Source organism: Mauremys mutica, chromosome 10 (genome assembly GCF_020497125.1).
Source record: "Mauremys mutica isolate MM-2020 ecotype Southern chromosome 10, ASM2049712v1, whole genome shotgun sequence".
Taxonomy (NCBI): Eukaryota; Metazoa; Chordata; order Testudines; family Geoemydidae; genus Mauremys; species Mauremys mutica.
In genome coordinates, this window is record NC_059081.1 from 34,960,803 (window position 1) to 34,978,376 (window position 17,574).

The 17,574-nt window shown below is 40.9% G+C and overlaps 1 protein-coding gene across 1 annotated transcript in view; it reads left to right on the forward strand.

Annotated features, from left to right (window-relative positions):
* LOC123378553 (sodium channel protein type 2 subunit alpha-like) overlaps positions 1–17,574 on the forward strand; it is a 129,757-nt gene that overhangs the window by 24,969 nt on the left and 87,214 nt on the right. Inside the window, exons 2-4 of the mRNA XM_045032507.1 lie at positions 8,229–8,547; positions 13,207–13,325; positions 17,522–17,574. The exon at positions 17,522–17,574 is cut by the window's right edge and continues 37 nt beyond it. Of these exons, the coding sequence (XP_044888442.1) occupies positions 8,281–8,547; positions 13,207–13,325; positions 17,522–17,574 (439 nt within the window). The 5' untranslated portion in view covers positions 8,229–8,280. The remainder of the gene's footprint in view (positions 1–8,228; positions 8,548–13,206; positions 13,326–17,521) is intronic.

A 17,574-nucleotide genomic window follows, 5' to 3' on the forward strand; every position in this document is an offset into this window, starting at 1 on the left:
TAGAGCAATCAGATGCAGTACCTCCCATTCGGTCCAGGCTGGAGCTCTTTTGCGATTCTGGGACTTCATAGTCACCTGTGCTGATGAGCTCTGCATGGTCACCTGTGCTGATCACCTCGCCACACTGGCCGAACAGGAAATGAAATTTGAAAGTTCATGGGGCTTTTCCTGTCTACCTGGCCAGAGCATGTGAGTTGAGAGTGCTGTCCAGAGCAGTCACAATGGAGCACTCTGGGATAGCTACCGGAGGCCAATACCATCGAATTGCGTCCACACTACCCCCAATTCAACCCAGCAGGGTTGATTTCAGCGCTAATCCCCTCATCAGGGAGGAGTACAGAAATCGATTTTAAGAGCCCTTTAAGTAGACAAAAATGGCTTAGTTGTGTGGATGGGTGTAGGGTTAAATCGATCTAATGCTGATAAATTCGACCTAAACTCGTAGTGTAGACCAGGGCTAAGTGGGTGATATGATAGAGGTTATTTACTCCTTCACATAATACAAGAACCAGGGGTCACCCAATGAAATTAATTAATTAATTAGGCAGTAGGAATGAAAACAAACATATGTAAGTACCTCTTCACATAATGCAGAGTCAAGCTGTGGAACTGGTTGCCTAAGGATGTTGTGAAGGCCAAAAGTATAACTGGGTTCAAAAAAAGAATTAGATAAGTTAATGGAGGACAGAGATATCAATGACTATTAGCCAAGATGATCGGATGCAACCCATTGCTCGAGGTGTCCCTAAACCTCTGACTGCCAGAAGCTGGGACTGGATGATGGGATGGATCACTTGATAAATTGCCCTGTTCTGTTCATTCACTCTGAAGCATCTGGCACTGGCCACTGTCAGACAGGATATTGGGCTAGATGGACCATTGGTCTGACCCAGTATGGCCATTCTTATGTTCTTATATAATTTCACTTGTAAACTGAGCAATAGTGATCTAAAAATCAATGTGACATAATAAATGTTGAACTACACAACATCACAGTCACTTCTCAGAACAGAACTATGATTAATTTTAGTTTCCCAGAACCACTGGTTGGGTGTTGCAATGATATTAAGATCTTCTATCAACATAATACCCTTGTTCGCAAAAGATAAAAATAATTCATGGTGGCATTTCTTGTAACTGCGCTATAGTTAAGACTGAGATGGGGCTTCAATCTTAAATACCTTCATATGTTTATAACAGTAATGTTTAAATAAGCACTCGGGAATCAGGTTTGTCAGGAGAGAAGTCACATCACATTTTATTAACTGCACAAGGACTCAGCAGAGTCTCACTGTGCTCAGGCTACGTAGAAACCAAAGGGCCTTTGTAGCCAAGCCGACTCACCTCCTACTGGTCGTGCTGGGAATTAGCTCTCTTGGACCACCAGGGCGCCTTTTACTAGCGGTGTCTCATTTGCCATTACTTCCATTTCCTCCACCATCTGGACCCACATCACTCCCAGTCCTCAGTCCTTCCACTTGCCTCAGAGGCCAACTGCAGTCTAACCTAGTCCCTGGTTTCAGGGCCAAACTGCAGTCTGGATTTAGGCCACTCTCCTCATTGGCAAGCAGGGGCAAAGTGTGTGTGTGTGTGTGGGGGGAACCTAGGCCCTCCCGCTACTCTGGGTCTCGTCCCAATGACCCTATAGCTGGCAGCCACTTACTGCCCCTCCTCTTAGTCACACTGCCTACTTGCCCTGGGCCACTTCCAGGCAGCCCTGGCACCTTCCCTGCACTTGCTTCAGGGCCTCAGTCTGGCCATGGTCAGCCAAGAGCTTCCCTATTGCTCCACTACCCTGCCCAGCACTGAAGTATCTCTGGTACTCCTTAGCAGACAGTCCTTCCCCCTTGCTCTCCAGGGTGAGACTGCCTCTTGCTCCCCTGAGCAACCCTTTAAATATGGGCTGCTCTAATAAGCCTTCTCCTGATTGGCTCTCCCAGTGAGCCCTTTCCTGATTGGTGGGGTTGTGCGCAGCCTCTCCAAGGCTGCCTTAACCCTTCCACAGCAGCTGCCCCACCACAGGCTTGTTTGTTTTCTGACTTTGAACTAAAGATAAATAGAATTGTTGACAGAAAAAGACAATTTCTTATGTAAATGGTAAAAGTGAGGTTGCTAGATATACAAGATAAAGGATAAACAGAGATGAGGCAGTACTTGTTATAATACCCCAGTTATAGTAATAAATTTTTATCAGTTTATTCCACTTGGTCTGCCTTTCCTCAAATAGTTCAGTGTTCAGTCTCATACAGATTTTACCTTTCTTTTTTCTGGTTCTTTTCTTCTTTTCACCACATTGTTTCAGATACTTGTTTCTGTAACCACAATAGTGAAATACACTTATCTGATGCAAGAATTCATAACAAGCATCTAGCCTTGTTTAATTTTAGTAAATCAGACTATTTTCTTAATGCTATAGTAACAGGAACCTGGCATACATAGCCATTGAAATAACTCTTGCAATTGAGGCCATTAAACTTTCCTAACAGGGTAATTTGGTATTTTCCTTACGTAGTAAAATCCTCCACCTAGCCTAGAGTTGGCCATATGCCACCTGCTCCTGCTGGAGGACACCTCCCTGGCATAAAGGGCACATAGAGGCCCAGTGGTGATCCTGGTCCTCTTAGGGACCATTGCACATAATGTAACAGTAATCCTGAGGCTGTTGTAACTCATGCCATGGGCTGACCTGATCCCTGGCTTTCTTCAAAAGATGATAGCTTCCCAGCTTCCAACCTCTCTCCCTTAGGCAGGGCTGCCAAATGTTATGCATTCTCTCACACAGTCCACTGCTGGGATCTCATGGATCTCATGGAAATACCCTTCATTGGGGAGAAGTTTCTTAGCATGTTCTGATGATATATGGTTTTGATTTGACCAAGTTTTGACCCTTTCAAAATATCACACTATATATGTACAGTATATTTTGCTCAGAAAATGTTTCTAAGCTTTACAAATGCCTGGCTAATGAAGGCTGTATTGCATATGCATGTGTGGGGTTAACTTAGCTGTTTAATCAAAAGTGTACTGAAGGTATAAAGGAGCTATGAAGGGCAGCTGTGCACATTGGGCCAGATTGTAATGCCCTCACTTTGTTGAGCCATCAATCAAATATGTGAGTAAGAGGGGTTGCAATCTGGCTGTTTATAAAGTGCGCAGGTCAAAGCTAGTGGAAACACAGGAACTGTTGCTGAGACCCTGGAGGTAGATCTACTGCATATTTTGTAAAGTTGTCAGGGGGAGCCCCAGTGTGATGTTCCGTGTTAGCTACATAATTTTTAAGGTTTGAAAAAGAGAGGAGCTCTCATGTGGCCCTCCTAACATATGGGAAATGGCTGTGCCATTGTACCAAAAACTTAGATTAATTAATTACTTTTGCCAATTTTCTGAAGCCATCTAAGCTTCAAAGTCCAGAAGAGTAAAATATTTTGTCTTAAAAAAAATAAAGACAGAAGAAATTCCATTTTAAACATATGGTTTATTTTATACTTTACATATAAATTACTTTAATTGACTCTGTATAGCATGCACAGAATAGCACATACTCTAGGATCATTGAACATGCTTCATATTTGTATCTAATAATATAGAAAAAATTGTGCATGAGAAATAGTACAGCACAGTAGGTAGTAAGAATTACAATTTATATGCAACATGGCTGCTGTGCTCAGAGGAACGTTGATTTTCGAATTTGCTGAATTGTGCATTTAAATTCTCCACTTTTACATTTAATGGACATAGTTATTTTTTAGCTGTCCCTGAGGGAAAAGCTGGTAATTTGTTTTTCTTGGAGGTTTATTAACCAGGATTAATTTAGCTGGAGTGCAGAATGCTCCTAGAATGTCAGAAAAAGAATGATATGGTTCTCTCAGATCTACTTTGTCAGAGGGTTAAATTCACCCCAATGCAGAGCTCCTACACAAGGCTCTGAGCATCACTTATGCTCCGCTTAAATTCTGCCTCTTGTGTGGGCCCTTAGCACAGGGATGATTTTTTCTCTGAATGAGTAAAAGACAAAACAGAAGTGATGTTTGTGGTTAAGACAAAGCATTCTAAGGACATTTTCAGACGTTTGCATGTGAAATGCCCGTTTTTTAGGGAATATGGGTAGATATCATTCGTGAGACAGATGTTCATGGAGTTCATCATTGGCTGCTCCTTTGACCTGGAGGCCTATGTTGAGACAGCGATCAAGATTGGCTATTATCTTATCATAGCTACTTTTCATTCTCCATTAAAATTTTGTGTGGTTTTATGTATACTTAAAAATGTGTACATGTAGGGTATATTGTATTTTTTTGTTTGATAGAGGTCTACATTTGTTTGTTGCTGATCTTATCTATCTTAGGTATTGTTACTTATAAACTCAATCAAGATTTTTTTTAAGTGGCAATTACCATCTCCAGCTTCTCTGGAGAGTCAGTCCATTATTTTCAGATACAGCTCTTCCAATGGTCATCCCTATCTTTGTCACTTCCAGGCTGTACTAATGTACTCTACTCCCTATAGGTATATAGTTCTCTGTAGTGCAGCATACATTGGCTTGTACTTGCTGCCCTCATGTCCACTCCACAGTGCCCTTTCACTTCACACTTTGCCACTGCTTCTTCTCTCTCTCTCTCTCTCTCCACTGCCCCTTTTTCAGCATATGCATGCAGATATTACAGATTGGGTTGAGGTGCCATAGAATCTCAGGTCTGTACATTAGTATAATAAAAATCACACATATCAACTTTTTTATGCAACTTTTGCAAATTAACTATTAATATAATGTCCACACTTTTTAAAGTCTATTATCCAATCATCAGAGACCAGTATTTACTGCTGTGAGTATTCTCCACTGTTTTTCTTGTCATCTGCAGGATCAAGGCTTTAGGTCATCCTCTTTCTTGTCTTGCAAATGTATTTTTTCATCTTTTTTGTTATTTCTGTGTCCTTTTACTTGCTCTCACTATTTTCTTCTTCTGTGTGTCCCTTGGTCCTTTTTTCTTATGTCTTCATTGTATATATATCACTCCTTTCTGTACATATGTGTTGTTTTGTTCTTCGGGATACAGGATGGCCTTTCAGAGGGAGAATAGCATTCCTGCTTAGTTTTGTGGTGCTTTTCTTACATTACAATAATGATGGAATCAGACTTCTTACCCAAACTGTGTGGATTAGGCAAGCTTTTGAGGTATTTGGTTTATTTGAGCTTTTATGTATACATATACATATCTATGTATTATATGCATATAATCCACATGACATTAGACGCTATAGTAGAAATCTCATGACTTAAAGTATTTAATGTGTGATGTCTTTGAATTGAGCATATTAACCGTGTTTATGGATAGTTACTATTTGAATTGTATATTTGCATAGTTTAAATTATGTATTTAAAGAAAAACTAAAGGAGTATTGGTTAGTCTAAAGCAAAGTGAAATAATCAAGACAACTACATTGTTATTTGTTGAGACCTAGCATACACAGGACTGCTGCTGGGGGACACCAAAAGCATTTGTCTTAAGCTTGGGGTGGTATGCCGCTACCACTCCTGCACATCGAGCCTTGCCAAGCTAGACAGCTTCCCTTGTTCTGGGCACTGCTGTGCTGAACAATGACACAGCCTTGACTTTTATTTTGTCACCTAATATTCTGATGATGAGATTGCACCCAGTGCATGAGTTACCGCAGTGGCTCCTTTTGGGCTCTGGACCACAATGAAAAATCAGACAGCTATTTTTCTTCCACTCCTCCTCCTGAAACTCTGGATACCTTTCTCTCCTTTCCTCCCTGCTACCTGAGGAAATGGCTCTTGCTGGAGCCTCTGTACCCTCTCCCCTAGAGTGGCATCTCTTCTGAATGTGGGGCTCTGTCTCATAATCCTCCTCCCCTAAAGCTGCAATGTGACCTCATGCTTCCCTCCCTCCTGAATCCGTCCTGTCAAGGCCACAGGAGTGAGCTTTTCCTGTGCCTCATAGTTTCCTTACTCCTCCCTTCTCCATTCCATAAGGTAGTATTTGGAGTGGGGCCCAAAGAGACTCAGTGGGCTGCCTCGGGGTCGAGTTTCTGAGGTTCCTGCTTCTGTATCTTGTTTTGGGCACTGTAAATCCTGGCTGCATTCCTGAGCACAGATTCAGGGCAGTACTGAGCTCCCATACCTGCCACCCTCTACCCGCAACTTGCATCCAAGGGCTGCATTTCTCTGCTGCTTGTATTGAAAAGACACCAAATAAATCTAATTCATTTATATTGCAAAAATAATGTATCCCATACTTTAAATTAATCTAGACTACCAGTGTAATTTTCACACTGTTAATATCTGTAACCTCAGCATCAACTGATGTTGCATGAGTTTAGAGAGTCATGAAAATTGGAGAGATTCTGTAAAAGCCAGAGTTTCAGTGCAAAAGCCTCAGGTTAATCAAGTATTTGAGTATCCAAAGTTTCTAGTTGAATTCTGCAGTTGGTTTCTTACAGAAATGTCTTCTGATTGTATATTAATGCCATCTAATGGTTGTTACAATTACAGCAGCTAGTAGTCTCTTGCGCAGGAAATGCCAGTTTTTACTTCAATAACCAGGATCCTTTAGCAGGAAGTTAGGTGTGGTCTGTTGAAGGAGAATTAAAAAAAAAAAAGGCGTGATGGAATTTTAGCTGCATTCTTCATGATGTCGTTTCAAATCCACACAGGTGCAAGATTCTATACTGGTAATGCATTTTTGTAATTGTCACCTATAGTGTTTAGAGAGGATTCTGTCTTTTTCTATTATTAACAATAAAATCTGTAAGGATTTTGCAGTAGGACCACTTTCATTTTCATAATTAACCCTTCTGCTGCCACCAAACTGTACATGTGTTCCAACAGCAATTTTCTACAAAACATCCATAATAGGATGCACCAGGTGAATTTGACTGCAATAGGAAAGCGCGTTTCACAGATGTACCTGCATACGTTGCAGCATGCCTGTGTGTGTGTGTTGGAGGAGATGGGTATGTGTATGGTGAGGATGGAAGAATGGAGAATTAGACATGGTGTTAGCTTCTATTCAGATAGCTCTGAAAACATGAAGTTGCTGCAGCTGTGGTGGAGTCGGACAAGCCTATGTGTACTTAGTAGGGAAATAAAAAAACAGAGTGTGCAGGAAAATTCAGGTTGTCGCATCATTTTAAGTTGATAATTGCTATATCATCTGGCACTGAAGCTGTTAATCTTTTATTACATTTGCTGTTTTATTACATGGATAATATAATTTGCCCATTCAGATAAAAAAATCTTGGGAAAATTATCAAATGCACAGATTACATTCATGATTTCGGATCATAGTATCTCTGCATTGGAAATATTTTCCATTTGTCATTTCTGGCAGAAGTATAAGGTGGCTTTAAAAGAAGATGGTTCTGCTCTCAGTTCTGAAGATTATGCAAAATATACACAATTTAAAGATAGCAACGGATAATAAAAGGTCTAAGAATGTTTAGTAGCAAAGACCAATTTGGATTTAACACATAAATTCTTTCAGCACATGATATATTACCAGGGAGGGGATTTATGTTCAGGTACCTAAACCTGGTTCCTTGCTGCCTAATCTGTGAAGCCAACATGCTTGTCCCTGAAAAGAGGGAGCACCTCACACTCTATCAAGCATTCCTCTGGCTGATGCTTTCAGTGTCAATGATGGGATCCTGAGAAAGCCACGTCCACACCTCCTCACAGAGGGAGGATTGGTCTGACATAAGACCTTTCATGGTGGTAGTGTTAAAAGGGCAATTGTGCTGGATGCTCCCACCCAACACCACATAATAAACACTTTTTAACTGTTAATTTATTTCAGTGAGTGTGGGAAAAATCCTTTTATACTACCCAGTAACTATCTCATTCATTAGCATAGTCATAACATTTTCGAGGGGAGGGAGGAACAAAAGAAACAATTTTTCTACTTATTTTTAAAATTAATGTATACAGTTATTATAGCTGCCAATTCATCACTTTTCATAAGCAATACATTAATTTTAAACTAATTTTTTAAAGGGTTGCTACTTTTCCAGACATCTAAAGAGACCAAATGAAAAGTTAAATGCCCTATCTTGAAAGAAAAACGAATGAATGGATCAATTTCACAACACACTGTTCTCATATAAGTACCCTATTTAATAAATTGCCCCACAGACAGTGATATGAAGGTGTATCCATTTAAATTGCTTGTGTGGTGGTGGTCTAATATTTTGCTTTGTTTTTATATTTTTAGCACTTTTTTATGTGTGAGGCTAAACGGTAATTAAGAGGTGCAGGATGAAAAGATGGCACAATCAGTGCTGGTACCACCAGGACCTGACAGCTTCCATTATTTCACGAGAGAGTCACTTGCAGCTATCGAACAACGTATTGCTGAAGAAAAAGCTAAGAAGTCTAAAAAAGAACGTAAAGATGATGATGATGAAAATGGACCAAAACCAAACAGTGACCTGGAGGCAGGAAAGACACTGCCATTTATTTACGGCGACATACCTCCAGGAATGGTGTCCGAGCCCTTGGAGGATCTGGACCCATATTATATCAATAAAAAAGTGAGTGTTTCTTAAGACTGCAGTTAACATGTCTCTGTTAGAGATTAAGAGTATCAAAATACTATAGACCCTCTGCAGGACTCCCTTTTTTCCGCTACTTTGGGCCCAACCCAGATGTAGTGCTCCAATGGTTGACTTCATTGGCACTGCATGCAGTAAAATGTGTTTGCAGGGTTTGGGTATTGTGATACACTGTTAGCTTTATTATAATATACTTGGCATTTCACTCTAATGGTAACTGTATGTGAAATCATCATTTAAGGATGTCAGTGTTTTCATTATGAAACCCACTGAAAAGCTGCCTTGAATGGCCCTCTTGCTCATTTTCTTCACTATTATGTGGAAAACTGTAGGTTTTATTCCTGATCTATTCTCTCATTACTTGGGTTGTCAGGGGTGAGGAGTTAGGCAGAGATGATAGTATATCAGTGTGCTCCTAATGCATTCCTCCTCACCCCGTAATCTCAGAGACATTCTATCTTCTTCCTAGATCATTTGGGTGAAGGACGGTTAGGGCAGGTCTACACTATGGGGGAAAATCGATATAAGATACGCAACTTCAGCTACGTGAATAACGTAGCTGAAGTCAAAGTACCTGATATCAAATTACTTACCGTCCTCAGGGCGCGGGATCGACGTCTGCAGCTCCCCATGTCGACTCCTCTACCGCCGTTCGCGTTGGTGGAGTTACGGAGTCGACATGAGCGCGTTCGGGGATCGATATATCGCGTCTAGATGAGAAATCGATTGCTACCCGCCAATACGGCGGGTAGTGAAGACGTACCCTTAGTCTTTGAAGCATATTCCTTATCCACAATCAGGTTACTGTAATAAAGGGTTCAAAGGAGAGCTTGCAGTCAAAGAGGTAGGGAAATATGGGAAGAGGTAGGGCTCCTTGCTGGAGTACCCATAACAAAAAAACTTTTATTATACTCTTTAAAAATATTTTATTGAAATATGCCATTTTTAATGGAAATATGGAAAGGTAAAATTTTGGCATAATCCCATTGGAGCCAGGCAGAGAAGAACAGAAATACCAGGCCTTTGTGCAGATTGCCCTGGTTTCCTCTGATGTCCCAGATCTTCAAGTTTTGGACTTTGCACTGTACCTACTCCAAAAACAGAAAAACCTGCCCCATCCCAGGATAAGCCAGAGGAAACTCTGCTAGCTGAAATTCATGGAATTTTCTGTCTTCAGGATTTTTTGCTGTATGTGGAAATATATTCCCCTTGAGAATTAACCAGTACTCTCTAAAAACAAAAACAAAAAAACAACTACTATTAAGAGTGATGCATTAGCTGAGCAAACCAAGGAAATACATCATCCCCATCAATCATTTTCAGTTCTGAAACCACAGCAATATCATAATGAGATGAGCTTAAGACAGATAGAAGGCTTATGAAGAAATATATGTCTTTATTTGCTCAATGTTGTGTTCTGAAAGTTCACATACTGACAAACAGTTCATGCTGTGGCTAAACTGAGAGTTATATTTGAAAATGAAGTTGTTTGATTTAAGATCATATTCTGCTTGCCTTACTCAAGTAACTAGTCCTATTGAAGTCTGAGAGTAAGGCAAGCAGGATTTGGGTCCAGCTGCTAGGGTTTTTTCCTCCTCAGTTCTCCAGTAATAGTGATGTAGGAGTATCAGAGGGGTAGCCGTGTTAGTCTGGATCTGTAAAAGCAACAAAGAATCCTGTGGCACCTTATAGACTAACAGACGTTTTGCAGCATGAGCTTTCGTGGGTGAATACCCACTTCTTCAGATGCAAGTCTTGCATCTGAAGAAGTGGGTATTCACCCACGAAAGCTCATGCTGCAAAACGTCTGTTAGTCTATAAGGTGCCACAGGATTCTTTGTTGCTTTTAGTGATGTAGGACTCACTGCTGGAGATCTGAAACTTAGCATCAAGATCATCGTGAATTAGATATCAGAAAAGTAATTATTGCTATTAATACTGAAAATGGGATAGCCTCTTTCTTCTGATTGATAAAACAGTTTCAGAATTGGCAGTGTGATAGTAATGTTGCAGACCATGTTATTTTTCTGAAGTATGGTGGTTTAAATGCTTTACAAGCTTATACATTATGATCAGAATTTCTCACAAATTTTCACTGATTTTCCTTGAGTTTTGTACGTTTAGATCAGGCTCCATTTTCATTTCATAAATGTGTGTCAATGAGCCTGCATCACACAAATGATGGCTTCAGTAAGAATTTGTCTGGGCAGTAGAAAACGTGTGAGGACCTCAGGATTTCAGCCAGAATTTCCTGAAATAAAGGGATGAAGTTCCAAGGGAAACAAGGAGAGAAGGGGGCAAAAGTGTGGTGAAAAGCAAATGAAATTCCAAGTGTACTGAGGACCAAAATAAAGCCTCGTTAAGGACTAAAATGTGGTTCTGGGAGTCAGCAGAGGGCAGGGGGTGACAATCAGTGTGTGGTTAAAAAGTTGTAGTATTCATTCTGGTGGAGGGCAGTACTATGCCTTCTTCTACAGCAGCAGAACTTACTATACCTGTACATAAAGCATAGCATGCCCTCCTTAAGTGCTGCCCTCCTCTCCTTGCTGATGCAGTGGGGCCACTGGCAATACTACTGGCTTATGTCCCTTTTGATGTGTCCAGTGCTGTCTGCAGTGCAAAGAAGTCCCTGTTACAGTCAAGGAGCACAAACATTCACATTATAGCTTTCTTCTCCATGGGGAGGAAAGCAGCTCAAGCCTCTCCCACCTCTGAGCTTGCCTGAGCCGAGATGGTCTTAGGTTGGCTCCATGTGTATGTGGAATATAAATGTTTGAGAGACTTAGGTGTATAAGGTACATTGAATAAAAGGTTGAGCCTTGGCTTCTCTGGTTTTAAGAAAAGATTTTCATTCAAAGCTGTTCCATTTATAAATGCCATTTTAACACAATCAAAATATATAACCTATTACTGAAGCTGTGGGTAGGAATTGAAATACAAATCTTCACTGAATTCTGTGTGTTAATTAAGTAGCACAGATAAGCTTTTAAATCATTAAATATGAAAGGTAGATGTATTCATGGCCAAAAAAGCCTCATGATAAATATAAAAAAGAATAACAAATGTTAGTTCTACTTTTTTAGTGAAAAAAATTTAACTTTATGCGTGAGAGGAAAATCTGAACATGCGATATCATGTCCATACAGTGCGTGGCTTTTAAAAGCTCAAGGCCTCTTTTTCAAGGGTACTGAGCATCTTCCATTCCATTTATTTTGATGGGATATAAGGTTTACAAAACACCTTTGAAAAATCAGGCCATCGGTGTTTATCACTCCACCCCACTATTTCCTTATATGGATACCAGAATTACTGCTGATACCTGGTGTAGGGAATTTTGAAGTTTTAATGAATGTATAAAAATTATGTTTAGCATATCTTAATATGTGTTATAAGATAGGCACCAACAGGGGTGAAAGTAACTTAAAGGCTTACTGGTACACTGGAGTCCTGAGCAGGGGGGCATGGCCTCAACAGGAAGAGGCGGGGCCTTTAGAGCTCTGGGCCTTTTAAATCACAGCCAGAGGCAGCTGAGAGACTTGGGGCTCAGGGCCATTTAAAGGGCCCAGGGCTCCAGCCGCCGCTACTGCAGCAGAGCCCAGCCCTTTAAATCACTGCCCAAGCCCTGCTGCTGGAGCCCTGGGGTAGCGGCAGCGGCCAGGGGCTATGGCAGTGATTTAAAGGGCTTGGGGCTCCCGGCCGCTGCTACCGCAGCAGAGCCCCTGGCCCTTTAAATTGCCGACGGAGCCCTGGGGGCTCCTGACTGCTGCTGCTACCCTGGGGCTCGGGCTGCGGGGCTCAGGCGACGATTTAAAGGGCCAGTGGCTTGGCCACCGCTACCGCTCCTGGCCCTGTACATTGCCGCCCGAGCCCTGCTGCCAGAGCCCCTGGGGGAGCGGTGGCAGCCAGGGTCTCCAGTGGTGATTTAAAGGGTCCAGGGCTCCCAGCTGCTGCTACCGCAGCAGAGTCTTGGGCCCTTTACATTGCCGACAGAGCCCTTGGGGTTCCCAGATGCCGCCACTACCCCGGGGCTCAGGGCTTTGGTGGAGATTTAAAGGGCCCAGGGCCCTTTAAATTGCCATCCGAGCCCCGTTGCCTAGGGTAGCAGCGGCGAGGCTCCAACAGTGATTTAAAGGGCCAGGGGCTCCCAGCCGCGGCTACCGCAGCGGAGCCCCAGGCCCTTTAAATCTCTGCCAGAGCCCCAAGTCCTGCTGCCGGAGCCCCCGGGGTAGCAGTGGCTGCCAGGGTCACTGGTGGTGATTTAAAGGGACCAGGGTTCCAGCTGCTGCCAGGAGCCCCTGGCCCCTTTTAAATCGCTGCCTGGGGAAGCCGGTCCAGTACACAAATGGTGTGTACACTTAGAGCTCACTTTGTCCTCTGTCCAATATGACATAGAATATTTGTGTTTTCTAAATAACGCTGTTGAAATGTTTTCATACAATTCTACTTGTAGAAATTCAGTTGGAGGCTGTCCAGCATGTTAGGTGACCTACACATGAAGATGTTGAGTCTGCAGAGGTGTAAATGAGAGCAGAATTCAGCTAATTGTAAATAATGATGAAGCACAAGCGATGCAGAGTATGAGAATCCACACTGTACATATTTTCTAAATACAATTTTTCATTTTGTTTTCTTTTTCAGACTTTTATAGTATTGAATAGAGGGAAGGCAATCTTCCGATTCAGTGCCACCTCTGCCGTGTACATGTTAACTCCCTTCAATCCTCTTAGAAAAATAGCTATTAAAATTTTGGTACATTCATATCCTTTTTGAAGTGGTTGGTTCAAAATATTAATGAACAAAATGCTGCTTTTATTTTGGTATTTAAATCATTAGTTGGTAGGCCATCCCAGGACAGGTAAGATCCACAATGCTCTTTCCATCCTCTTTCTGCTGCTTTCTCTCTCTCTTCTCTCCTCCTCCCCTTTCTCTCGTTTCTGCAGCTGTTCTGGTGAGATCAGAAGCCACACAGCCAAATCCTCTCCCTCTTCTTTTCCCCTTACCACACCTTCCTTATTTTTTCTCCTTCCATCTCTGGTATTACCCACTTATTTTACTTTCCCTCTCCAGTAATTTTTTTCACATGTTCCAGGTATGTTGCTTAAAATGTTTTACAATTCTTAAGTGACACTTTGCATTAAAAAATGTAATCTTTGATCCCCAGTTTTAGCTTGCATAAACAGCTGCAGAAAATATTTCTCTACCCCTTTTCATTTTCTGATTCAGATCACAACTGTAGTAGAGTAGGTTAATATGGGGTTCCTTGAAATTCTGAGTTTTATTATAAATTACCAGTCCTATATGTATTTTTATCATTGTGTTTCTTCTGGTAACCATTGCCATTTTATGTACTTGTATTTCTGGACGTACTTTAATTTTAATCTTCAAGTAGCTCATGCGCATTCTGACTAGTGGACAGAGAACCTCAAAACTGAATGATAGTAATGCAATATATGACTCTGTCTCACTTCGATGATAAACATAAATCATATGAATCTAGTAGTAACTATGGATCTGATCCTGCAAACACTACCTTGAGTAGTGAGTGCATTGACATCAGTGGCTCTACTCAAGGTAGTAAGAAAAGTGCTCAATGGTTTTGCAAGATTGAACCTTATAGAGTTAAACTTGAGTCCTCTATTTCATCAGATCCCTGAAGCATGTGCATAGCATTACTCGTATTTTTTCTCAGAGTCATGTTCTGTATATTTGGAGATGGTCACATGATTTTAAAAGGACAGTCTTTTATTAAAGCTGAAATGCAATTGGCATAACAAACCTAGTAACTTCAATAACTTTAATGTGTTCAAAAACAAGAGGTACTATGTCAATTATTTTAAAGTACTGTAAGATCCCTCAGTGTCTAGTTTTTGTACTCCCATTCCAGGCTGCAAGGTAACTAAATACTGTGCTGGTAATATCACACCCCTCCACCCGCTATGGAATTCTCCTGGATCATGGAGCTGATCTTGGTGGGGGTAGTTGGCATCACACCATATGAAAAAATTGGGTGAGCACATGTCTTACAGTGTGGGAAAGACATGCCCCTGTTATTGCTCCATTCTGCTCTGATGGTGAGACACTTCTCAGGAGCAGCAATATGGTAGAGACATGCAGCTTTTAGGAAGCATTTCTATAAAAACCATTTGTAAGCCCTGTGCAATATATTAATGTATAAAATTCTTAGAATACATGATTTTAGATTAGTTGAAAAACTCCTCAGAGTTGCTGCCCCTTGTCTTCTCCTCCTTTCAAATTTGAATTTCTGTGGTATCACAGCAAACAGTATTCTGAGAAGAAGGGATCTTTCAAATATTGCAAACTAGCAGAATGATTTGAAAGAGGTGCTATGTGCTACCTTGGCATGATGGTTCGGAGAGCTGAGATATAAAATGTTGCAATAAGAAAGTACTCTACAGATTGTGATTTTGTAGTTGCTATTCTATTCTGTTCTTTATTTTATTATTTATATTGCAAAGCCTTGTAAAACCTTTAATATGGGGGGAATTAAAATAAAGGTACTTACTGACCTCTTTACACACCCTTCAGTCTCCATGTTTTAAACAGATTTCCCTGGTGGATGTGATCTTACCAGGTGGATTGCATACTGAGACATCGCACAGAACAGGAGCCAATGATACATATTATTTGTAGGAAAGTGAAACTATAGACTAGTTTATGCTACATGTCCTCCTTATCCTAATTATTTGATGCATTCATGTGCTATGTGATTGTTTCTAATAACTCTTTCAAGGTTTTCTTTAAAACCATATATTGTGCACACTGTTCCTTTGGATATTTATATTTTTAGAATTTTCTATTGCTAAGCAAACCACAGACAAGGGCATTATTATGCATTTTATTTCTACATTTACAATTTGATTCTAAGGAAAGCGGGTGGAAAGATGGGAACTATGACATCAGAATTATGGTTGGAGTTATAACACTGTCAGTCATCCTTTCATTAACCACAGTATGTTCTAGTCATGAAATAATTACCTGATAGCAACATAGCTGAGATTATTTTGTAGCTGCTTGGTAAGTGGAATTTTAGCTAAATGAATTTTAAAAGTTAATTGTTTAAAAAAAAACTTCAATTCTTATATTAAGTTTAATGTTTTAACTCAGTGCTCTAACACAAAGTGGTTTTGCATGACTGGGTTAATAGCCATCATTATTTTATGATTATTAGATAAGAGAGGAACTGATTGTGCCATTAGTATCCATGCATAGAGTAGATATCTCATGCAGAAAGTGTGGTGGAGTCAGTTGCCTCTGGAACAGCATTGCTCATCTTTCTCCAAACTCAGCAGAAGGCTCTCTGTGAGTCTGGCAATTCGTTGGTGGGGGGAAAGGGATTGGGGTGTGGAGGAGAGTGCATGAGGTTTGTGACTTGGCAGCGCTTCTCTCCAGCTTGCAAGTATTCACTGTCACACCCAGTCTCCTTTAAGTGGGTTTATTATCTATACAAAACCAAACAAACAAACAAAACCATTCCCTGAGCTTAACCTTTGTCCTAGGGTTTCACAGCATTCCCTCCCGGGGGTCTTTGGTAAACCTGCTTCCTGCAGCTTCCCAGTCCTGGCCAGCTTCCTTATTCAGTCAGCTCTGTTACTCTTCTGTGACAGCAGCTCCAAGGCTTCCTGAACACCTGGCCCCTTGCTCCCAGGACCCCACCACAGGAGTTGGTTCTGCCTCTAGCCCTAGACACAGCCTAGCCTAGCCTACCCTATCCCACCTATCTCTCCCCTTCTCCTTGTCCTTCGACAGTATTTTGTTGCCCCAGGTATAGCCCAATGGCCCACCTGCTCTCACACGGGGAGCTGGGCCTGCTATTCACAGGGACCAGCTATCCTGTGACAGGGCTGGAGTAGAGAAGGAGGGGTAATTTAGAAGCTAGACCCTAAGCTTCTGTCTTGGGAGAAGGAAGTGTATTGTTGGAAACCTCACTCCCTCACTGCTTATCAAAAGGTTGCAGAGGAAACTCCATGAGGGAAACATCATAGTGTTTGCTTTCCCTTATGCTGGTATTCCTGAGCAGGAGTCCCATCTGCACCTCTGTTTTTAGTCATAGCCACCCACAGGCTAAAGCTGTTCTCAAAGTCTCTAAAATACAAATGTTCTTAACATTTTGTAGGTTTTGGTGCCACCCTGTGGCCATTTTATATATCATATGTCTGTATGTTTTTCATTTTGGTGTACTTTAATGTTTATTGGGCTGTGGTGGCTTTTATCCCTCTTGATAGTGAATGGGGTAAATCCAGAGCAACTCCATCAAAGTTAATATAGTGATTTTGGATTTGCTTCAGTGTTTACTCTGGATCAGAATTAGTGAGGACAGAATTTGGTCCAAAATCTTTTAACATTATAATCAAAGCCAAATATAGCACAAGCGGGTGTCATTCATGCTTCCCCCTGAAGTATGGGACAAATTTCTCTGTGTTCTCTTCCAGTGCCTTATAGGCCTGCCTTGCAACATATGTAATATTCTAGCCCTGAACAGGGACAGCAAAATGTGCCAAATTATGTAGTGATTTTGTGAAGCATAGCAATATTGGGGAGAAACTATAAATTTAACTGTTTGGCACTAATGACCTAAATTAGATTTATGTCCATATCTTCAGACTTGAAAGATTGTTGCATTATCCCATTGGACTACAGTCCATCCCTTCTCAAGTCACTCTTTTTTTATTAAAAAAATCATCTATCATCTCTTTATAAAACTTCAGTTTTCTTTATGTCAGACTTTTTTATTTCAATGGCTGATTATTCTTTTATCTGTAAAGCAACAACTAAGAAAATTCTGAGATATTTAGGGCTTTTTCCCTGAGCATCAACAGAGTAGTGAAGGGATTAATAGTTCCTGATAATGAAAATTTGCTTAAATGTTGATCTTCATGTAATACTCTTGTTATGATGAGATTTTTCTGATGTATGTTCCTTGACTATAATCTACATTGTTCAGCATGCTTATTATGTGCACTATTTTGACCAACTGTGTATTTATGA